Raw genomic sequence first — 25,373 nt, forward strand, 5'->3', positions numbered from 1 at the left:
CCTGTACTGAGGGATCAGCCCGTCCATCCTCAGTGTCGGACTGGGGACAGTGGACCCACTATGATCAGTGTTGCCTCGCCCTGTACTGAGGGATCAGCCCGTCCATACTCAGTGTAGGACTGGGGACAGTGGACCCACTATGATCAGTGTTGCCTCGCCCTGTACTGAGGGATCAGCCCGTCCATCCTCAGTGTCGGACTGGGGACAGTGGATCCACTATGATCAGCGTTGCCTCGCCCTGTACTGAGGGATCAGCCCGTCCATCCTCAGTGTCGGACTGGGGACAGTGGATCCACTATGATCAGTGTTGCCTCGCCCTGTACTGAGGGATCAGCCCGTCCATCCTCAGTGTAGGACAGTGGACCCACTATGATCAGTGTTGCCTAGCCCTGTACTGAGGGATCAGCCCGTCCATCCTCAGTGTAGGACTGGGGACAGTGGACCCACTATGATCAGTGTTGCCTCACCCTGTACTGAGGGATCAGCCCGTCCATCCTCAGTGTAGGACTGGGGACAGTGGACCCACTATGATCAGTGTTGCCTCACCCTGTACTGAGGGATCAGCCCATCCATACTCAGTGTCGGACTGGGGACAGTGGACCCATGATGATCAGCGTTGCCTCGCCCTGTACTGAGGGATCAGCCCGTCCATCCTCAGTGTAGGACTGGGGACAGTGGACCCATGATCAGCGTTGCCTAGCCCTGTATTGAGGGATCAGCCCGTCCATCCTCAGTGTCGGACTGGGGACAGTGGACCCACTATGATCAGTGTTGCCTCACCCTGTACTGAGGGATCAGCCCGTCCATCCTCAGTGTCGGACTGGGGACAGTGGACCCACTATGATCAGTGTTGCCTCGCCCTGTACTGAGGGATCAGCCCGTCCATCCTCAGTGTAGGACAGTGGACCCACTATGATCAGTGTTGCCTCACCCTGTACTGAGGGATCAGCCCGTCCATCCTCAGTGTAGGACTGGGGACAGTGGACCCATGATGATCAGTGTTGCCTCACCCTGTACTGAGGGATCAGCCCGTCCATCCTCAGTGTAGGACTGGGGACAGTGGACCCACTATGATCAGTGTTGCCTCACCCTGTACTGAGGGATCAGCCCGTCCATCCTCAGTGTAGGACTGGGGACAGTGGACCCACTATGATCAGTGTTGCCTCACCCTGTACTGAGGGATCAGCCCGTCCATCCTCAGTGTAGGACTGGGGACAGTGGACCCACTATGATCAGTGTTGCCTCACCCTGTACTGAGGGATCAGCCCGTCCATCCTCAGTGTCGGACTGGGGACAGTGGATCCACTATGATCAGCGTTGCCTAGCCCTGTACTGAGGGATCAGCCCGTCCATCCTCAGTGTAGGACTGGGGACAGTGGACCCACTATGATCAGTGTTGCCTCACCCTGTACTGAGGGATCAGCCCGTCCATCCTCAGTGTCGGACTGGGGACAGTGGACCCACTATGATCAGTGTTGCCTCGCCCTGTACTGAGGGATCAGCCCGTCCATCCTCAGTGTCGGACTGGGGACAGTGGACCCACTATGATCAGTGTTGCCTCACCCTGTACTGAGGGATCAGCCCGTCCATCCTCAGTGTCGGACTGGGGACAGTGGACCCACTATGATCAGTGTTGCCTCGCCCTGTACTGAGGGATCAGCCCGTCCATCCTCAGTGTCGGACTGGGGACAGTGGACCCACTATGATCAGTGTTGCCTCGCCCTGTACTGAGGGATCAGCCCGTCCATCCTCAGTGTCGGACTGGGGACAGTGGACCCACTATGATCAGTGTTGCCTCACCCTGTACTGAGGGATCAGCCCGTCCATCCTCAGTGTCGGACTGGGGACAGTGGACCCACTATGATCAGTGTTGCCTCACCCTGTACTGAGGGATCAGCCCGTCCATCCTCAGTGTCGGACTGGGGACAGTGGACCCACTATGATCAGTGTTGCCTCACCCTGTACTGAGGGATCAGCCCGTCCATCCTCGGTGTCGGACTGGGGACAGTGGACCCACTATGATCAGTGTTGCCTCGCCCTGTACTGAGGGATCAGCCCGTCCATCCTCAGTGTAGGACAGTGGACCCACTATGATCAGTGTTGCCTCGCCCTGTACTGAGGGATCAGCCCGTCCATCCTCAGTGTAGGACAGTGGACCCACTATGATCAGTGTTGCCTCGCCCTGTACTGAGGGATCAGCCCGTCCATCCTCAGTGTAGGACAGTGGACCCACTATGATCAGTGTTGCCTCACCCTGTACTGAGGGATCAGCCCGTCCATCCTCAGTGTAGGACAGTGGACCCACTATGATCAGTGTTGCCTCGCCCTGTACTGAGGGATCAGCCCGTCCATCCTCAGTGTCGGACTGGGGACAGTGGACCCACTATGATCAGTGTTGCCTCGCCCTGTACTGAGGGATCAGCCCGTCCATCCTCAGTGTAGGACAGTGGACCCACTATGATCAGTGTTGCCTCACCCTGTACTGAGGGATCAGCCCGTCCATCCTCAGTGTAGGACAGTGGACCCACTATGATCAGTGTTGCCTCGCCCTGTACTGAGGGATCAGCCCGTCCATACTCGGTGTCGGACTGGGGACAGTGGACCCACGATGATCAGTGTTGCCTCGCCCTGTACTGAGGGATCAGCCCGTCCATACTCGGTGTCGGACTGGGGACAGTGGACCCACTATGATCAGTGTTGCCTCACCCTGTACTGAGGGATCAGCCCGTCCATACTCAGTGTCGGACTGGGGACAGTGGACCCACTATGATCAGTGTTGCCTCACCCTGTACTGAGGGATCAGCCCGTCCATCCTCAGTGTAGGACAGTGGACCCACTATGATCAGTGTTGCCTAGCCCTGTACTGAGGGATCAGCCCGTCCATCCTCAGTGTAGGACTGGGGACAGTGGACCCACTATGATCAGTGTTGCCTCACCCTGTACTGAGGGATCAGCCCGTCCATCCTCAGTGTAGGACTGGGGACAGTGGACCCACTATGATCAGTGTTGCCTCACCCTGTACTGAGGGATCAGCCCATCCATACTCAGTGTCGGACTGGGGACAGTGGACCCATGATGATCAGCGTTGCCTCGCCCTGTACTGAGGGATCAGCCCGTCCATCCTCAGTGTAGGACTGGGGACAGTGGACCCATGATCAGCGTTGCCTAGCCCTGTATTGAGGGATCAGCCCGTCCATCCTCAGTGTCGGACTGGGGACAGTGGACCCACTATGATCAGTGTTGCCTCACCCTGTACTGAGGGATCAGCCCGTCCATCCTCAGTGTCGGACTGGGGACAGTGGACCCACTATGATCAGTGTTGCCTCGCCCTGTACTGAGGGATCAGCCCGTCCATCCTCAGTGTAGGACAGTGGACCCACTATGATCAGTGTTGCCTCACCCTGTACTGAGGGATCAGCCCGTCCATCCTCAGTGTAGGACTGGGGACAGTGGACCCATGATGATCAGTGTTGCCTCACCCTGTACTGAGGGATCAGCCCGTCCATCCTCAGTGTAGGACTGGGGACAGTGGACCCACTATGATCAGTGTTGCCTCACCCTGTACTGAGGGATCAGCCCGTCCATCCTCAGTGTAGGACTGGGGACAGTGGACCCACTATGATCAGTGTTGCCTCACCCTGTACTGAGGGATCAGCCCGTCCATCCTCAGTGTAGGACTGGGGACAGTGGACCCACTATGATCAGTGTTGCCTCACCCTGTACTGAGGGATCAGCCCGTCCATCCTCAGTGTCGGACTGGGGACAGTGGATCCACTATGATCAGCGTTGCCTAGCCCTGTACTGAGGGATCAGCCCGTCCATCCTCAGTGTAGGACTGGGGACAGTGGACCCACTATGATCAGTGTTGCCTCACCCTGTACTGAGGGATCAGCCCGTCCATCCTCAGTGTCGGACTGGGGACAGTGGACCCACTATGATCAGTGTTGCCTCGCCCTGTACTGAGGGATCAGCCCGTCCATCCTCAGTGTCGGACTGGGGACAGTGGACCCACTATGATCAGTGTTGCCTCACCCTGTACTGAGGGATCAGCCCGTCCATCCTCAGTGTCGGACTGGGGACAGTGGACCCACTATGATCAGTGTTGCCTCGCCCTGTACTGAGGGATCAGCCCGTCCATCCTCAGTGTCGGACTGGGGACAGTGGACCCACTATGATCAGTGTTGCCTCGCCCTGTACTGAGGGATCAGCCCGTCCATCCTCAGTGTCGGACTGGGGACAGTGGACCCACTATGATCAGTGTTGCCTCACCCTGTACTGAGGGATCAGCCCGTCCATCCTCAGTGTCGGACTGGGGACAGTGGACCCACTATGATCAGTGTTGCCTCACCCTGTACTGAGGGATCAGCCCGTCCATCCTCAGTGTCGGACTGGGGACAGTGGACCCACTATGATCAGTGTTGCCTCACCCTGTACTGAGGGATCAGCCCGTCCATCCTCGGTGTCGGACTGGGGACAGTGGACCCACTATGATCAGTGTTGCCTCGCCCTGTACTGAGGGATCAGCCCGTCCATCCTCAGTGTAGGACAGTGGACCCACTATGATCAGTGTTGCCTCGCCCTGTACTGAGGGATCAGCCCGTCCATCCTCAGTGTAGGACAGTGGACCCACTATGATCAGTGTTGCCTCGCCCTGTACTGAGGGATCAGCCCGTCCATCCTCAGTGTAGGACAGTGGACCCACTATGATCAGTGTTGCCTCACCCTGTACTGAGGGATCAGCCCGTCCATCCTCAGTGTAGGACAGTGGACCCACTATGATCAGTGTTGCCTCGCCCTGTACTGAGGGATCAGCCCGTCCATCCTCAGTGTCGGACTGGGGACAGTGGACCCACTATGATCAGTGTTGCCTCGCCCTGTACTGAGGGATCAGCCCGTCCATCCTCAGTGTAGGACAGTGGACCCACTATGATCAGTGTTGCCTCACCCTGTACTGAGGGATCAGCCCGTCCATCCTCAGTGTAGGACAGTGGACCCACTATGATCAGTGTTGCCTCGCCCTGTACTGAGGGATCAGCCCGTCCATACTCGGTGTCGGACTGGGGACAGTGGACCCACGATGATCAGTGTTGCCTCGCCCTGTACTGAGGGATCAGCCCGTCCATACTCGGTGTCGGACTGGGGACAGTGGACCCACTATGATCAGTGTTGCCTCACCCTGTACTGAGGGATCAGCCCGTCCATACTCAGTGTCGGACTGGGGACAGTGGACCCACTATGATCAGTGTTGCCTCACCCTGTACTGAGGGATCAGCCCGTCCATACTCAGTGTCGGACTGGGGACAGTGGACCCACTATGATCAGTGTTGCCTCGCCCTGTACTGAGGGATCAGCCCGTCCATCCTCAGTGTAGGACTGGGGACAGTGGACCCACTATGATCAGTGTTGCCTCACCCTGTACTGAGGGATCAGCCCGTCCATACTCAGTGTCGGACTGGGGACAGTGGACCCACTATGATCAGTGTTGCCTCGCCCTGTACTGAGGGATCAGCCCGTCCATACTCAGTGTCGGACTGGGGACAGTGGACCCACTATGATCAGTGTTGCCTCACCCTGTACTGAGGGATCAGCCCGTCCATACTCAGTGTCGGACTGGGGACAGTGGACCCACTATGATCAGTGTTGCCTCGCCCTGTACTGAGGGATCAGCCCGTCCATACTCAGTGTCGGACTGGGGACAGTGGACCCACTATGATCAGTGTTGCCTCGCCCTGTACTGAGGGATCAGCCCGTCCATACTCAGTGTCGGACTGGGGACAGTGGACCCACTATGATCAGTGTTGCCTCGCCCTGTACTGAGGGATCAGCCCGTCCATACTCAGTGTCGGACTGGGGACAGTGGACCCACTATGATCAGTGTTGCCTCGCCCTGTACTGAGGGATCAGCCCGTCCATACTCAGTGTAGGACTGGGGACAGTGGACCCACTATGATCAGTGTTGCCTCACCCTGTACTGAGGGATCAGCCCGTCCATACTCAGTGTAGGACTGGGGACAGTGGACCCACTATGATCAGTGTTGCCTCGCCCTGTACTGAGGGATCAGCCCGTCCATACTCAGTGTAGGACAGTGGACCCACTATGATCAGTGTTGCCTCACCCTGTACTGAGGGATCAGCCCGTCCATACTCGGTGTCGGACTGGGGACAGTGGACCCACTATGATCAGTGTTGCCTCACCCTGTACTGAGGGATCAGCCCATCCATCCTCAGTGTCGGACTGGGGACAGTGGACCCATGATGATCAGCGTTGCCTCACCCTGTACTGAGGGATCAGCCCGTCCATCCTCAGTGTAGGACTGGGGACAGTGGACCCACTATGATCAGTGTTGCCTCACCCTGTACTGAGGGATCAGCCCGTCCATACTCAGTGTCGGACTGGGGACAGTGGACCCACTAGGATCAGTGTTGCCTCACCCTGTACTGAGGGATCAGCCCGTCCATCCTCAGTGTCGGACTGGGGACAGTGGACCCACTATGATCAGTGTTGCCTCGCCCTGTACTGAGGGATCAGCCCGTCCATACTCAGTGTAGGACTGGGGACAGTGGACCCACTATGATCAGTGTTGCCTCGCCCTGTACTGAGGGATCAGCCCGTCCATCCTCAGTGTCGGACTGGGGACAGTGGATCCACTATGATCAGCGTTGCCTCGCCCTGTACTGAGGGATCAGCCCGTCCATCCTCAGTGTCGGACTGGGGACAGTGGATCCACTATGATCAGTGTTGCCTCGCCCTGTACTGAGGGATCAGCCCGTCCATCCTCAGTGTAGGACAGTGGACCCACTATGATCAGTGTTGCCTAGCCCTGTACTGAGGGATCAGCCCGTCCATCCTCAGTGTAGGACTGGGGACAGTGGACCCACTATGATCAGTGTTGCCTCACCCTGTACTGAGGGATCAGCCCGTCCATCCTCAGTGTAGGACTGGGGACAGTGGACCCACTATGATCAGTGTTGCCTCACCCTGTACTGAGGGATCAGCCCATCCATACTCAGTGTCGGACTGGGGACAGTGGACCCATGATGATCAGCGTTGCCTCGCCCTGTACTGAGGGATCAGCCCGTCCATCCTCAGTGTAGGACTGGGGACAGTGGACCCATGATCAGCGTTGCCTAGCCCTGTATTGAGGGATCAGCCCGTCCATCCTCAGTGTCGGACTGGGGACAGTGGACCCACTATGATCAGTGTTGCCTCACCCTGTACTGAGGGATCAGCCCGTCCATCCTCAGTGTCGGACTGGGGACAGTGGACCCACTATGATCAGTGTTGCCTCGCCCTGTACTGAGGGATCAGCCCGTCCATCCTCAGTGTAGGACAGTGGACCCACTATGATCAGTGTTGCCTCACCCTGTACTGAGGGATCAGCCCGTCCATCCTCAGTGTAGGACTGGGGACAGTGGACCCATGATGATCAGTGTTGCCTCACCCTGTACTGAGGGATCAGCCCGTCCATCCTCAGTGTAGGACTGGGGACAGTGGACCCACTATGATCAGTGTTGCCTCACCCTGTACTGAGGGATCAGCCCGTCCATCCTCAGTGTAGGACTGGGGACAGTGGACCCACTATGATCAGTGTTGCCTCACCCTGTACTGAGGGATCAGCCCGTCCATCCTCAGTGTAGGACTGGGGACAGTGGACCCACTATGATCAGTGTTGCCTCACCCTGTACTGAGGGATCAGCCCGTCCATCCTCAGTGTCGGACTGGGGACAGTGGATCCACTATGATCAGCGTTGCCTAGCCCTGTACTGAGGGATCAGCCCGTCCATCCTCAGTGTAGGACTGGGGACAGTGGACCCACTATGATCAGTGTTGCCTCACCCTGTACTGAGGGATCAGCCCGTCCATCCTCAGTGTCGGACTGGGGACAGTGGACCCACTATGATCAGTGTTGCCTCGCCCTGTACTGAGGGATCAGCCCGTCCATCCTCAGTGTCGGACTGGGGACAGTGGACCCACTATGATCAGTGTTGCCTCACCCTGTACTGAGGGATCAGCCCGTCCATCCTCAGTGTCGGACTGGGGACAGTGGACCCACTATGATCAGTGTTGCCTCGCCCTGTACTGAGGGATCAGCCCGTCCATCCTCAGTGTCGGACTGGGGACAGTGGACCCACTATGATCAGTGTTGCCTCGCCCTGTACTGAGGGATCAGCCCGTCCATCCTCAGTGTCGGACTGGGGACAGTGGACCCACTATGATCAGTGTTGCCTCACCCTGTACTGAGGGATCAGCCCGTCCATCCTCAGTGTCGGACTGGGGACAGTGGACCCACTATGATCAGTGTTGCCTCACCCTGTACTGAGGGATCAGCCCGTCCATCCTCAGTGTCGGACTGGGGACAGTGGACCCACTATGATCAGTGTTGCCTCACCCTGTACTGAGGGATCAGCCCGTCCATCCTCGGTGTCGGACTGGGGACAGTGGACCCACTATGATCAGTGTTGCCTCGCCCTGTACTGAGGGATCAGCCCGTCCATCCTCAGTGTAGGACAGTGGACCCACTATGATCAGTGTTGCCTCGCCCTGTACTGAGGGATCAGCCCGTCCATCCTCAGTGTAGGACAGTGGACCCACTATGATCAGTGTTGCCTCGCCCTGTACTGAGGGATCAGCCCGTCCATCCTCAGTGTAGGACAGTGGACCCACTATGATCAGTGTTGCCTCACCCTGTACTGAGGGATCAGCCCGTCCATCCTCAGTGTAGGACAGTGGACCCACTATGATCAGTGTTGCCTCGCCCTGTACTGAGGGATCAGCCCGTCCATCCTCAGTGTCGGACTGGGGACAGTGGACCCACTATGATCAGTGTTGCCTCGCCCTGTACTGAGGGATCAGCCCGTCCATCCTCAGTGTAGGACAGTGGACCCACTATGATCAGTGTTGCCTCACCCTGTACTGAGGGATCAGCCCGTCCATCCTCAGTGTAGGACAGTGGACCCACTATGATCAGTGTTGCCTCGCCCTGTACTGAGGGATCAGCCCGTCCATACTCGGTGTCGGACTGGGGACAGTGGACCCACGATGATCAGTGTTGCCTCGCCCTGTACTGAGGGATCAGCCCGTCCATACTCGGTGTCGGACTGGGGACAGTGGACCCACTATGATCAGTGTTGCCTCGCCCTGTACTGAGGGATCAGCCCGTCCATCCTCAGTGTAGGACTGGGGACAGTGGACCCACTATGATCAGTGTTGCCTCGCCCTGTACTGAGGGATCAGCCCGTCCATCCTCAGTGTCGGACTGGGGACAGTGGACCCACTATGATCAGTGTTGCCTCGCCCTGTACTGAGGGATCAGCCCGTCCATACTCGGTGTCGGACTGGGGACAGTGGACCCACTATGATCAGTGTTGCCTCGCCCTGTACTGAGGGATCAGCCCGTCCATACTCGGTGTCGGACTGGGGACAGTGGACCCACTATGATCAGTGTTGCCTCGCCCTGTACTGAGGGATCAGCCCGTCCATCCTCAGTGTCGGACTGGGGACAGTGGACCCACTATGATCAGTGTTGCCTCGCCCTGTACTGAGGGATCAGCCCGTCCATCCTCAGTGTCGGACTGGGGACAGTGGACCCACTATGATCAGTGTTGCCTCGCCCTGTACTGAGGGATCAGCCCGTCCATCCTCAGTGTAGGACAGTGGACCCACTATGATCAGTGTTGCCTCACCCTGTACTGAGGGATCAGCCCGTCCATACTCAGTGTAGGACTGGGGACAGTGGACCCACTATGATCAGTGTTGCCTCACCCTGTACTGAGGGATCAGCCCGTCCATCCTCAGTGTCGGACTGGGGACAGTGGACCCACTATGATCAGTGTTGCCTCGCCCTGTACTGAGGGATCAGCCCGTCCATCCTCAGTGTAGGACTGGGGACAGTGGACCCACTATGATCAGTGTTGCCTCGCCCTGTACTGAGGGATCAGCCCGTCCATCCTCGGTGTCGGACTGGGGACAGTGGACCCACTATGATCAGTGTTGCCTCGCCCTGTACTGAGGGATCAGCCCGTCCATCCTCAGTGTAGGACTGGGGACAGTGGACCCACTATGATCAGTGTTGCCTCGCCCTGTACTGAGGGATCAGCCCGTCCATCCTCAGTGTAGGACAGTGGACCCACTATGATCAGTGTTGCCTCGCCCTGTACTGAGGGATCAGCCCGTCCATCCTCAGTGTCGGACTGGGGACAGTGGACCCATGATGATCAGTGTTGCCTCGCCCTGTACTGAGGGATCAGCCCGTCCATCCTCAGTGTCGGACCGGGGACAGTGGACCCATGATGATCAGTGTTGCCTCGCCCTGTACTGAGGGATCAGCCCGTCCATCCTCAGTGTCGGACTGGGGACAGTGGACCCATGATGATCAGTGTTGCCTCGCCCTGTACTGAGGGATCAGCCCGTCCATCCTCAGTGTCGGACTGGGGACAGTGGACCCACTATGATCAGTGTTGCCTCACCCTGTACTGAGGGATCAGCCCGTCCATCCTCAGTGTCGGACTGGGGACAGTGGACCCACTATGATCAGTGTTGCCTCACCCTGTACTGAGGGATCAGCCCGTCCATCCTCAGTGTCGGACTGGGGACAGTGGATCCACTATGATCAGTGTTGCCTCGCCCTGTACTGAGGGATCAGCCCGTCCATCCTCAGTGTCGGACTGGGGACAGTGGATCCACTATGATCAGTGTTGCCTCACCCTGTACTGAGGGATCAGCCCGTCCATCCTCAGTGTAGGACTGGGGACAGTGGACCCACTATGATCAGTGTTGCCTCGCCCTGTACTGAGGGATCAGCCCGTCCATCCTCAGTGTCGGACTGGGGACAGTGGATCCACTATGATCAGTGTTGCCTCACCCTGTACTGAGGGATCAGCCCGTCCATCCTCAGTGTCGGACTGGGGACAGTGGACCCACTATGATCAGTGTTGCCTCGCCCTGTACTGAGGGATCAGCCCGTCCATCCTCAGTGTAGGACTGGGGACAGTGGACCCACTATGATCAGTGTTGCCTCGCCCGGTACTGAGGGATCAGCCCGTCCATCCTCAGTGTAGGACTGGGGACAGTGGACCCACTATGATCAGTGTTGCCTCGCCCTGTACTGAGGGATCAGCCCGTCCATCCTCAGTGTAGGACTGGGGACAGTGGACCCACTATGATCAGTGTTGCCTCACCCTGTACTGAGGGATCAGCCCGTCCATACTCAGTGTCGGACTGGGGACAGTGGACCCACTATGATCAGTGTTGCCTCGCCCTGTACTGAGGGATCAGCCCGTCCATACTCAGTGTCGGACTGGGGACAGTGGACCCATGATGATCAGCGTTGCCTCGCCCTGTACTGAGGGATCAGCCCGTCCATACTCAGTGTCGGACTGGGGACAGTGGACCCATGATCAGCGTTGCCTAGCCCTGTACTGAGGGATCAGCCCGTCCATACTCAGTGTAGGACTGGGGACAGTGGACCCATGATGATCAGCGTTGCCTCGCCCTGTACTGAGGGATCAGCCCGTCCATCCTCAGTGTAGGACTGGGGACAGTGGACCCATGATCAGCGTTGCCTCGCCCTGTACTGAGGGATCAGCCCGTCCATACTCAGTGTAGGACTGGGGACAGTGGACCCATGATCAGCGTTGCCTAGCCCTGTACTGAGGGATCAGCCCGTCCATACTCAGTGTAGGACTGGGGACAGTGGACCCATGATCAGTGTTGCCTCACCCTGTACTGAGGGATCAGCCCATCCATACTCAGTGTCGGACTGGGGACAGTGGACCCATGATGATCAGCGTTGCCTCGCCCTGTACTGAGGGATCAGCCCATCCATGGATGCACTTATGTCACCCAAAATAGTCGATTACTCATTATTTTCATAAACAGTACCAGTCAAAAGTTTGGACACGCCACCTTCCAGAGTTTTTCTTTATTTTTACTATTTTCTACATTGTAGAATAATAGTGAAGACATCAAAACTATGAATTAACACATATGGAATCATGTAGTAACCAAAAAAGTGTTAAATAAATCAAAATATATTTTATATTTGAGATTCTTCAAAGTAGTCACCCTTTGCCTTGATGACAGCTTTGGACACTCTTGGCATTCTCTCAACCAGCTTCACCTGGAATGCTTTTCCAACAGTCTTGAAGGAGTTCCCACATATGCTGAGCACTTGTTGGCTGCTTTTCCTTCACTCTGCGGTCCAACTCATCCTAAACCATCTCTATTGGGTTGAGGTTGGGGTGATTGTGGAGGCCAGGTCATTGGATGCAGCCTTCCATCACTCTCCTCCTTGTTCAAATAGCCCTTACTCAGCCTGAAGGTGTGTTGGGTCATTGTCCAGTTGAAAAACAAATGATAGTCCCACTAAGCGCAAACGAGATGGGATGGTGTATCGCTGCAGAATGCTGTGGTGGCCATGCTGGTTAAGTGTGCCTTGAATTCTAAATAAACCACAGACAGTGTCACCAGCAAAGCACCCCCACACCATCACACCACCTCCTCCATGCTTCACGGTGGGAAACACACATGCGGAGATCATCCGTTCACCTACTCTGCGTCTAAAGACACATCGGTTGGAACCAAAAATATCTAATTTGGACTCATCAGACCAAAGGACAGATTTCCAACCGGTCTAATGTCCATTGCTCATGTTTCTTGGCCCAAGCAAGTCTCTTCTTCTGATTGGTGTCCTTTAGTAGTGGTTTCTGTGCAGCAACACAGTCTTCTCTGAACAAATCACATTTTATTTGTCACATGCGCCGAATACAGCAGGTGTAGACCTTGCCTTGAAAAGTTTACTTACAAGCCCTTAAGCAACAACAGTTCAAGAAATAGTTAAGAAAATATTTACTCAATTAAAAAAAGTAACACAAGAATATTACATAACAATAACGAGGCTATATACAGGGGGTACCGGTACAGGCTAGTCGATGCGCGGGGGTACAGGCTGGGTCGGTGCGCGGGGGTACAGGCTGGGTCGGTGCGCGGGGGTACAGGCTGGGTCGGTGCGCGGGGGTACAGGCTGGGTCGGTGCGCGGGGGTACAGGCTGGGTCGGTGCGCGGGGGTACAGGCTGGGTCGGTGCGCGGGGGTACAGGCTGGGTCGGTGCGCGGGGGTACAGGCTGGGTCGGTGCGCGGGGGTACAGGCTAGTAGTTAAATAAAGGTTAAATAATATACACTATTGTTCAAAAGTTTGGGGTCACTTAAAAATTTCCTTGTTTTTGAAAGAACATTTTTATCCATTAAAATAACATTTATCAGAAATACAGTGTCGATATTGTTAATGTTGTAAATGACTATTGTAGCTGGAAACGGCTGATTTTTAATGGAATATCTACATAGGCGTACAGAGGCCCATTATCAGCAACCATCACTCCTGTGTTCCAATGGCACGTTGTGTTAGCTAATCCAAGTTTATAATTTTAAAAGGCTAATTGATCATTAGAAAACCCTTTTGCAATTATGTTAGCACAGCTGAAAACTGTTGTTCTGATTTTAAAGAAGCAATAAAACTGGCCTTCTTTAGACTAGTTGAGTATCTGGAGCATCAGCATTTGTGGGTTCGATTACAGGCTCAAAATGGCCAGAAACAAATAACTTTCTTCTGAAACTCGTCAGTCTATTCTTGTTCTGAGAAGTGAAGGCTATTCCATGCGAGAAATTGCCAAGAAGCTGAAGATCTCATACAACACTGTGTACTACTCCCTTCACAGAACAGCGCAAACTGGCTCTAACCAGAATAGAAAGAGGAGTGGGAGGCCCCGGTGCACAACTGAGCAAGAGGACAAGTACATTAGTGTCTAGTTTGAGAAACAGACGCCTCACAAGTCCTCAACTGGCAGCTTCATTAAATAGTACCCGCAAAACACCAGTCTCAACGTCAACAGTGAAGAGGCGACTCCGGGATGCTGCTCTTCTAGGCAGAGTTGCAAAGAAAAAGCCATATCTCAGACTGGCCAATAAAAATCAAATCAAATCAAGTTTATTTATATAGCCCTTCGTACATCAGCTAATATCTCAAAGTGCTGTACAGAAACCCAGCCTAAAACCCCAAACAGCAAGCAAAATAAAAGATTAAGACGGGCGAAAGAACAGACACTGGACAGAGGAAAGTAAAAACAGGTTTTTAGAAATTTTTGCAAATTTATAAAAAATGTCAAACTGAAATATTACATTTACAGAAGTTTTCAGACCCTTTACGCATTCATTTTTATTGAAGCACCTTCGGCAGCGATTACAGCCTCGAGTCTTCTTGGGTACAACGCTACAAGCTTGGCACACCTGTATTTGGGGAGTTTCTCCCATTCTTCTCTGCAGATCCTCTAAAGCTCTGTCAGGTTGGATGGGGAGCGTCGCTGCACAGCTATTTTCAGGTCTCTCCAGAGATGTTCGATCGGGTTCAAGTCCGGGCTCTGGCTGGGCAACTCAAGGACATTCTTTGATACCCTTCCCCAGATCTGTGCCTCGACACAATCCTGTCTCGGAGCTCTACGGACAATTCCTTCGACCTCATGGCTTGGTTTTTGCTCTGACATGCACTGTGAACTGTGTGACCTTATATAGACAGGTGTGTGCCTTTCCAAATCATGTCCAATCAATTGAATTTACCACAGATGGACTCCAAGTTGTAGAAACATCTCAAGGATGATCAATGGAAACAGGATGCACCTGAGCTCAATTTCAAGTCTCAAAGCAAAGGGTCTGAATACTTATGTAAATAGGATATATATATATATATATATTATTTTTTTTGAAAAACCTGTTTTTGCTTTGTCGTTATGGGATATTGTGCGTAGATTGATGAGGTTTTAAGGCTGTAACGTAACAAAATGTGGAAAAAGTCAAGGGGTCTGAATACTTTCCGAATGCCACTGTGTGTGTATACATGTTGAGCGACTTGAGCCTCTACTGTAAGATGTCATTCTTGGCTAAACACGTTGACTGTATTCTGGTTCCAGGTTCCTGTCTAAACTGGCTCAACTGCCAGTCCCAATCCAGAAACAGGAAATAATAAGTCATTCATCCCGTCAACACCAGGAAGAGACTAGGAAGTCAGCCGTTGGCAAGAAGATCCTCGACAAGCTGGGGGTGAGACACTGGAAGGGGTGTTGTGTGTGTGTGTGGTGTTATCTAGTCTGATGCTGTGTGTCCAGGCGGAGCTGAGGGCTGTGTGTGTGTGGTTATCTAGTCTGATGCTGTGTGTCCAGGCGGAGCTGAGGGCTGTGTGTGTGTGGTTATCTAGTCTGATGCTGTGTGTCCAGGTGGAGCTGAGGGCTGTGTGTGTGTGGTTATCTAGTCTGATGCTGTGTGTCCAGGTGGAGCTGAGGGCTGTGTGTGTGTGGTTATCTAGTCTGATGCTGTGTGTCCAGGTGGAGCTGAGGGCTGTGTGTGTGTGGTTATCTAGTCTGATGTGTGTCCAGGTGGAGCTGAGGGCTGTGTGTGTGTGGTTATCTAGTCTGATGCTCTGTGTCCAGGCGGAGCTGAGGGCTGTGTGTGTGTGGTTATCTAGTCTGATGCTGTGTGTCCAGGCGGAGCTGAGGGCTGTGTGTGTGTGGTTATCTAGTCTGATGTGTGTCCAGGTGGAGCTGAGGGCTGTGGGGAGCTTTCTAGAACAGCTAGAGAAGGAGAGAGACTCCCTGGAGCACCAGTGTTTTAACCTCAGACAACTACTGGAACAGCAGGAAGAGAGTAACCAGCAGGTAAGAGACCAGACCTGGGTTCAAATACTACTTCACAGATCTCATATGCTTTCCCACAGCTGGGCCATTCTATATGCTGGGCCATTCTATATGCTGGGCCATTCCATATGCTTTCCCACAGCTGGGCCATTCCATATGCTTTCCCACAGCTGGGCCATTCCATATGCTTTCCCATAGCTGGGCCATTCCGTAACACCCTGTTGCTAACTCTCTAAATATGATATTGTTGCTAGATAGATGAATCAAATTAGCCTACATGTCTAATTGTATATCAGTAAATGTAGGCTAATGTCCTACAGAAACTTGCCAGGGACCAGGCTACTTAATGTAGACCTCTTCACTGCAAATGGAGCGCTCGTCTCAAAACCATACGAACTACAGCCTTCTCCGGGTTATAAAGTGGTGCCACGAACCCAATGTTACCAGGTCAGAAATACATCATATACTCACAGAACGCTGTGATTCCTCTCTGTTACTAGAACAACAGTAGTTGCTTTGAAGACTGTCATTTTCCCTCAATAGCATTTTGAGGAACGGTTCTATGCTCGTGCTTCTCAGAATGCATCACTCCCTCCTCCGTGCTTCTCAGAATGCATCACTCCCTCCTCCGTGCTTCTCAGAATGCATCACTCCCTCCTCCGTGCTTCTCAGAATGGATCACTCCCTCCTCCGTGCTTCTCAGAATGCATCACTCCCTCCTCCGTGCTTCTCAGAATGCATCACTCCCTCCTCCGTGCTTCTCAGAATGCATCACTCCCTCCTCCGTGCTTCTCAGAATGCATCACTCCCTCCTCCGTGCTTCTCAGAATGGATCACTCCCTCCTCCGTGCTTCTCAGAATGCATCACTCCCTCCTCCGTGCTTCTCAGAATGCATCACTCCCTCCTCCGTGCTTCTCAGAATGGATCACTCCCTCCTCCGTGCTTCTCAGAATGCATCACTCCCTCCTCCGTGCTTCTCAGAATGCATCACTCCCTCCTCCGTGCTTCTCAGAATGGATCACTCCCTCCTCCGTGCTTCTCAGAATGCATCACTCCCTCCTCCGTGCTTCTCAGAATGCATCACTCCCTCCTCCGTGCTTCTCAGAATGGATCACTCCCTCCTCCGTGCTTCTCAGAATGGATCACTCCCTCCTCCGTGCTTCTCAGAATGGATCACTCCCTCATCCGTGCTTCTCAGAATGCATCACTCCCTCATCCGTGCTTCTCAGAATGCATCACTCCCTCATCCGTGCTTCTCAGAATGCATCACTCCCTCATCCGTGCTTCTCAGAATGCATCACTCCCTCCTCCGTGCTTCTCAGAATGCATCACTCCCTCCTCCGTGCTTCTCAGAATGCATCACTCCCTCCTCCGCTGCTTCTCAGAATGAATCACTCCCTCCGCCGCCGCTTCTCAGAATGCATCACTCCCTCCGCCGTGCTTCTCAGAATGCATCACTCCTCCTCCGTGCTTCTCAGAATGCATCTCTCCCTCCTCCGTGCTTCTCAGAATGCATCACTCCTCCGCCGTGCTTCTCAGAATGCATCTCTCCCTCCTCCGTGCTTCTCAGAATGCATCACTCCCGCCTCCGTGCTTCTCAGAATGCATCACTCCCTCCTCCGTGCTTCTCAGAATGCATCACTCCCTCCGCCGTGCTTCTCAGAATGCATCTCTCCCTCCTCCGTGCTTCTCAGTATGCATCTCTCCCTCCTCCGTGCTTCTCAGTATGCATCTCTCCCTCCTCCGTGCTTCTCAGAATGCATCACTCCCTCCTCCGCCGCTTCTCAGAATGCATCACTCCCTCCTCCGTGCTTCTCAGAATACATCTCTCCCTCCTCCGTGCTTCTCAGAATGCATCCCTCCCTCCTCCGTGCTTCTCAGAATGCATCCCTCCGTGCTTCTCAGAATGCATCCCTCCCTCCTCCGTGCTTCTCAGAATGCATCACTCCCTCCTCCGTGCTTCTCAGAATGCATCACTCCCTCCTCCGCCGCTTCTCAGAATGCATCACTCCCTCCTCCGCCGCTTCTCAGAATGCATCACTCCCTCCTACGCCGTGCTTCTCAGAATGCATCACTCCCTCCTCCGTGCAAAAAAAATGTGTTTTGTAATAGAATGACTAGAAAATAGGAACTAAGCCCATATTTGGGTATCTGGTCTGAGCATAGGCCTCTGGTCATTGTGACATTCATTGTTGGTTCTTTCATTGATACTGCAATATTTTCCCCAGGGCCCAAAGGCTAATACACTATATAGGGAATAGGCTCTGGTCTAATACACTATATAGGGAATGGGCTCTGGTCTAATACACTATATAGGGAATAGGCTCTGGTCTAATACACTATATAGGGAATGGGCTCTGGGCTAATACACTATATAGGGAATGGGCTCTGGTCTAATACACTATATAGAGAATAGGCTCTGGTCTAATACACTATATAGGGAATGGGCTCTGGTCTAATACACTATATAGGGAATGGGCTCTGGGCTAATACACTATATAGGGAATGGGCTCTGGTCTAATACACTATATAGAGAATAGGCTCTGGTCTAATACACTATATAGGGAATGGGCTCTGGGCTAATACACTATATAGGGAATGGGCTCTGGTCTAATACACTATATAGGGAATGGGCTCTGGGCTAATACACTATATAGGGAATGGGCTCTGGGCTAATACACTATATAGGGAATGGGCTCTGGGCTAATACACTATATAGGGAATAGGCTCTGGTCTAATACACTATATAGGGAATAGGCTCTGGTCTAATACACTATATAGGGAATGGGCCCAAAGGCTAATACACTATATAGGGAATAGGCTCTGGGCTAATACACTATATAGGGAATAGGCTCTGGTCTAATACACTATATAGGGAATAGGCTCTGGGCTAATACACTATATAGAGAATAGGCTCTGGGCTAATACACTATATAGGGAATAGGCTCTGGTCTAATACACTATATAGGGAATAGGCTCTGGTCTAATACACTATATAGGGAATAGGCTCTGGGCTAATACACTATATAGGGAATAGGCTCTGGGCTAATACACTATATAGGGAATAGGCTCTGGGCTAATACACTATATAGGGAATAGGCTCTGGGCTAATACACTATATAGGGAATGGGCTCTGGGCTAATACACTATATAGGGAATGGGCTCTGGGCTAATACACTATATAGGGAATGGGCTCTGGTCTAATACACTATATAGGGAATAGGCTCTGGGCTAATACACTATATAGGGAATGGGCTCTGGGCTAATACACTATATAGGGAATGGGCTCTGGGCTAATACACTATATAGGGAATGGGCTCTGGGCTAATACACTATATAGGGAATAGGCTCTGGGCTAATACACTATATAGGGAATGGGCTCTGGGCTAATACACTATATAGGGAATGGGCTCTGGGCTAATACACTATATAGGGAATGGGCTCTGGGCTAATACACTATATAGGGAATGGGCTCTGGGCTAATACACTATATAGGGAATGGGCTCTGGGCTAATACACTATATAGGGAATGGGCTCTGGTCTAATACACTATATAGGGAATAGGCTCTGGTCTAATACACTATATAGGCTCTGGGCTAATACACTATATAGGGAATAGGCTCTGGTCTAATACACTATATAGGCTCTGGGCTAATACACTATATAGGGAATAGGCTCTGGGCTAATACACTATATAGGGAATGGGCTCTGGGCTAATACACTATATAGGGAATGGGCTCTGGGCTAATACACTATATAGGGAATGGGCTCTGGGCTAATACGCTATATAGGGAATAGGCTCTGGTCTAATACACTATATAGGGAATAGGCTCTGGGCTAATACACTATATAGGGAATGGGCTCTGGGCTAATACACTATATAGGGAATGGGCTCTGGGCTAATACACTATATAGGGAATGGGCTCTGGTCTAATACACTATATAGGGAATAGGCTCTGGTCTAATACACTATATAGGGAATAGGCTCTGGGCTAATACACTATATAGGGAATAGGCTCTGGGCTAATACACTATATAGGGAATGGGCTCTGGTCTAATACACTATATAGGCTCTGGGCTAATACACTATATAGGGAATAGGCTCTGGGCTAATACACTATATAGGGAATGGGCTCTGGGCTAATACACTATATAGGGAATGGGCTCTGGGCTAATACACTATATAGGGAATGGGCTCTGGGCTAATACGCTATATAGGGAATAGGCTCTGGTCTAATACACTATATAGGGAATAGGCTCTGGGCTAATACACTATATAGGGAATGGGCTCTGGGCTAATACACTATGTAGGGAATGGGCTCTGGTCTAATACACTATATAGGGAATGGGCTCTGGTCTAATACACTATATAGGGAATGGGCTCTGGGCTAATACACTATATAGGGAATAGGCTCTGGGCTAATACACTATATAGGGAATGGGCTCTGGGCTAATACACTATATAGGGAATAGGCTCTGGGCTAATACACTATATAGGGAATGGGCTCTGGGCTAATACACTATATAGGGAATGGGCTCTGGGCTAATACACTATATAGGGAATAGGCTCTGGGCTAATACACTATATAGGGAATAGGCTCTGGGCTAATACACTATATAGGGAATAGGCTCTGGGCTAATACACTATATAGGGAATGGGCTCTGGTCTAATACACTATATAGGGAATGGGCTCTGGGCTAATACACTATATAGGGAATAGGCTCTGGGCTAATACACTATATAGGGAATGGGCTCTGGTCTAATACACTATATAGGGAATAGGCTCTGGGCTAATACACTATATAGGGAATGGGCTCTGGTCTAATACACTATATAGGGAATGGGCTCTGGGCTAATACACTATATAGGGAATGGGCTCTGGGCTAATACACTATATAGGGAATGGGCTCTGGGCTAATACACTATATAGGGAATGGGCTCTGGTCTAATACACTATATAGGGAATGGGCTCTGGGCTAATACACTATATAGGGAATGGGCTCTGGGCTAATACACTATATAGGGAATAGGCTCTGGGCTAATACACTATATAGGGAATAGGCTCTGGGCTAATACACTATATAGGGAATAGGCTCTGGGCTAATACACTATATAGGGAATAGGCTCTGGGCTAATACACTATATAGGGAATAGGCTCTGGTCTAATACACTATATAGGGAATGGGCTCTGGGCTAATACACTATATAGGGAATGGGCTCTGGGCTAATACACTATATAGGGAATAGGCTCTGGGCTAATACACTATATAGGGAATAGGCTCTGGGCTAATACACTATATAGGGAATGGGCTCTGGGCTAATACACTATATAGGGAATGGGCTCTGGTCTAATACACTATATAGGGAATGGGCTCTGGGCTAATACACTATATAGGGAATGGGCTCTGGGCTAATACACTATATAGGGAATAGGCTCTGGGCTAATACACTATATAGGGAATGGGCTCTGGTCTAATACACTATATCGGGAATGGGCTCTGGTCTAATACACTATATAGGGAATGGGCTCTGGGCTAATACACTATATAGGGAATAGGCTCTGGTCTAATACACTATATAGGGAATGGGCTCTGGTCTAATACACTATATAGGGAATGGGCTCTGGGCTAATACACTATATAGGGAATAGGCTCTGGGCTAATACACTATATAGGGAATAGGCTCTGGGCTAATACACTATATAGGGAATGGGCTCTGGGCTAATACACTATATAGGGAATAGGCTCTGGGCTAATACACTATATAGGGAATAGGCTCTGGGCTAATACACTATATAGGGAATGGGCTCTGGTCTAATACACTATATAGGGAATAGGCTCTGGGCTAATACACTATATAGGGAATAGGCTCTGGGCTAATACACTATATAGGGAATAGGCTCTGGTCAAGGGTCATTTGAGATGCAGCCTGTGTGCTTCTGTTTATCTCCTCTTCTCTCCCCCTACTTTCTCCTCTTCTCCCCCTCCTCTCTCCTCTCTTCTCCCCCTCCTCTCTTCTCCCCCTCCTCTCTTCTCCCCCTCCTCTCTCCTCTCTTCTCACCCTCCTCTCTTCTCACCCTCCTCTCTTCTCACCCTCCTCTCTTCTCACCCTCCTCTCTTCTCACTCTCCTCTCTCCTCTCTTCTCACCCTCCTCTCTTCTCACTCTCCTCTCTCTCCTCTCTTCTTCCCCTCCTCTCTCTTCTTCTCTCCCCCTCCTCTCTCTTCTTCTCTCCCCCTCCTCTCTCTTCTTCTCTCCCCCTCCTCTCTCCTCTTCTCCATGTTGTTTCAGATCCTCCAGTTGTCAGAACAAGGAGTCCTGCGTCTCCCCCCTGTACCTGAGCGCAAAGACAGACCCTTACAGGTCAACAAGCAAGCTTTAACACACACACACACACACACAGGTTTCCATGCATTTTGGTGACCATAAACACTAGTCTCTCTAGTTATAACAGCACGTTTTCACCGCTGGGTTTTTTATTGTGGCTGTGATCTGAGTTCTGTAGAAGAGGAAGTGACATATCTATGACGTTCTGCTTCCTGTTAACCAAGTTCTTCCAGGGAAGATAGTTTTCCATTTTAAAGAGCAGAATAACCTGGAGGTCTATGACAGATACACGACCGTTCAACGGTTTGGAGTCACTTAGAAATGGCCTTTGAAAGAAAAGCACTTTTTTCCCCTCTCCTCCATTGAAATAACATCAAATTGATCAGAAATACAGTGTCGATATTGTTGTTGTAAAGGACTATTTTTAGCTGGAAACGGTTGATTTTTTAAAATGGAATATCTACTATTATCAGCAACCATCACTCCTGTGTTCCAATGGCACGATGTGTTAGCTAATAAAATCAAAGTTTATTTGTCACGTGCTTACAGTGAAATGCTTAGTCCAAGTTGATCATTTTAAAATGCTAATTAATCATTAGAAAACCCTTTTTTGCAATTATGTTAGCACAGCTGAAAACTGTTGTGCTGATTAAAGAAGCAATAAAACTGGCCTTCTTTAGACTAGTTGAGTATCTGGAGCATCAGCATTTGTGGGTTCGATTACAGGCTCAAAATGTCCAGAAACAAAGAACTTTCTTCTGAAACTCGTCAGTCTATTCTTGTTCTGGGAAATGAAGGCGATTCCATGCGAGAAATTGCCAAGAAACTGAAGATCTCATACAACGCTGTGTACTACTCCCTTCACAGAACAGCGCAAACTGGCTCTAACCAGAATAGAAAGAGGAGTGGGAGGCCCCGGTGCACAACTGAGCAAGAGGACAAGTACATTAGTGTCTGGTTTGAGAAACAGACGCCTCACAAGTCCTCAACTGGCAGTTTCATTAAATAGTACCTGCAAAACACCAGTCAAAGAAAAGGCCATATCTCAGATTGGCCAATAAAAAGAAAAGATTAAGATGGGCAAAAGAACAGACACTGGATAGAGGAACTCTGCCTAGAAGGCCAGCATCCCGGAGTCGCCTCTCCACTGTTGACGTTGAGACTGGACAGAGGAACTCTGTCTAGAAGGCCGGCATCCCGGAGTCGCCTCTTCACTGTCGATGTTGAATCTGGTGTTTTGCGGGTACTATTTATTGAAGCTGCCAATTTCTTCTTAGTTTAAAAAACAAGGTCATTTCTAAGTGATCCCAAATTTTGAGCGGTATTGTACATGTCATTAAAAAGTGACATCTTGGCCTCCTGAGTAGCGCAGCATCGCAGTGCTAGAGGCGTCACTACAGCCCCAGGTTCGATCCCGGGCTGTGTCGCAGCCGGCCGCGACCGGGAGACCCATGAGACAGCGCACAATTGGCCCAGAGTCGCCCGGGTTAGTGGAGCGTATGACCGGCCGGGGATGTCCTTGTCCCATCGCGCTCTAGCGACTCCTTGTGGCGGGCCGGGCGGATGCAAGCTGACTCCTGTCGCCAGTTGTTTCCTCCGGTTAGCTTCCGGGTTAAGCGAGCAGTGTGTCAAGAAGCAGTGCAGCAAGGCAGGGTCGTGTATCGGAGGACGCATGGCTCTCGAACCTTCGCCTCTCCCGTACGTTGCAGTGATGGGACGAGACTGTAACTACCAATCGGAGACCATGAAATTAGGGAGGAAAAGGGGGTAAAAAAGTACCCACAAAACAGTTTCAACTTCTGAGCAACGTAACATGAAATAGTGCTTCCTAACTGTTCTCTCCCCTTCTAGGAGCAGATGGTGTGTCTGGTTCCTAGCGGACACTCCGTCACCACGGCCCGTCGCCTAGCAAAGACCCTCCAGACATCAGGGCCGGTCCAGGATGCCCAGAACCTACTGGAACAAGCCTACAGACACGCAGACCGCCTGGTCACTACACCTACAGCTGTCAGCCAATAGCAAGACTCCATCCAGCCCGGTTGGACAATAGCAGGACTCATCCAGCCTGGTTGGTCAATAGCAGGACTCCATCCAGCCTGGTTGGACAATAGCAGGAATCCATCCAGCCTGGTTGGTCAATAGCAGGACTCCATCCAGCCTGGTTGGACAATAGCAGGACTCCATCCAGCCTGGTTGGTCAATAGCAGGACTCCATCCAGCCTGGTTGGTCAATAGCAGGACTCCATCCAGCCTGGTTGGACAATAGCAGGACTCCATCCAGCCTGGTTGGTCAATAGCAGGACTCCATCCAGCCTGGTTGGACAATAGCAGGACTCCATCCAGCCTGGTTGGTCAATAGCAGGACTCCATCCAGCCTGGTTGGACAATAGCAGGACTCCATCCAGCCTGGTTGGTCAATAGCAGGACTCCATCCAGCCTGGTTGGACAATAGCAGGACTCCATCCAGCCTGGTTGGACAATAGCAGGACTCCATCCAGCCTGGTTGGTCAATAGCAGGACTCCATCCAGCCTGGTTGGACAATAGCAGGACTCCATCCAGCCTGGTTGGTCAATAGCAGGACTCCATCCAGCCTGGTTGGACAATAGCAGGACTCCATCCAGCCTGGTTGGTCAATAGCAGGACTCCATCCAGCCTGGTTGGACAATAGCAGGACTCCATCCAGCCTGGTTGGTCAATAGCAGGACTCCATCCAGCCTAGTTGGTCAATAGCAGGACTCCATCCAGCCTGGTTGGACAATAGCAGGACTCCATCCAGCCTGGTTGGTCAATAGCAGGACTCCATCCAGCCTGGTTGGTCAATAGCAAGACTCCATCCAGCCTGGTTGGTCAATAGCAGGACTCCATCCAGCCTGGTTGGACAATAGCAGGACTCCATCCAGCCTGGTTGGTCAATAGCAGGACTCCATCCAGCCTGGTTGGTCAATAGCAGGACTCCATCCAGCCTGGTTGGTCAATAGCAGGACTCCATCCAGCCTGGTTGGTCAATAGCAGGACTCCATCCAGCCTGGTTGGACAATAGCAGGACTCCATCCCGCCTGGTTGGACAATAGCAGGACTCCATCCAGTCTGGTTGGACAATAGCAGGACTCCATCTAGCCTGGTTGGTCAATAGCATGACTCCATCCAGCCTGGTTGGACAATAGCAGGACTCCATCCAATCTGGTTGGACAATAGCAGGACTCCATCCAATCTGGTTGGACAATAGCAGGACTCCATCCAGTCTGGTTGGACAATAGCAGGACTCCATCCAGCCTGGTTGGACAATAGCAGGACTCCATCCAGCCTGGTTGGTCAATAGCATGACTCCATCCAGCCTGGTTGGACAATAGCAGGACTCCATCCAAT

General features: G+C 52.0%; 1 protein-coding gene across 1 annotated transcript in view; it reads left to right on the forward strand.

The window, feature by feature from the left end:
- Positions 1-25,076, forward strand: part of cenpq (centromere protein Q) — a 30,078-nt gene extending 5,002 nt beyond the window's left edge. Inside the window, exons 4-7 of the mRNA XM_055930330.1 lie at positions 14,960-15,089; positions 15,581-15,700; positions 21,971-22,042; positions 23,858-25,076. Of these exons, the coding sequence (XP_055786305.1) occupies positions 14,960-15,089; positions 15,581-15,700; positions 21,971-22,042; positions 23,858-24,025 (490 nt within the window). The 3' untranslated portion in view covers positions 24,026-25,076. The remainder of the gene's footprint in view (positions 1-14,959; positions 15,090-15,580; positions 15,701-21,970; positions 22,043-23,857) is intronic.
- Positions 25,077-25,373: the final 297 nt, after the last annotated feature.

This window comes from Salvelinus fontinalis, chromosome 7 (assembly GCF_029448725.1).
Source record: "Salvelinus fontinalis isolate EN_2023a chromosome 7, ASM2944872v1, whole genome shotgun sequence".
NCBI lineage: Eukaryota > Metazoa > Chordata > Actinopteri > Salmoniformes > Salmonidae > Salvelinus > Salvelinus fontinalis.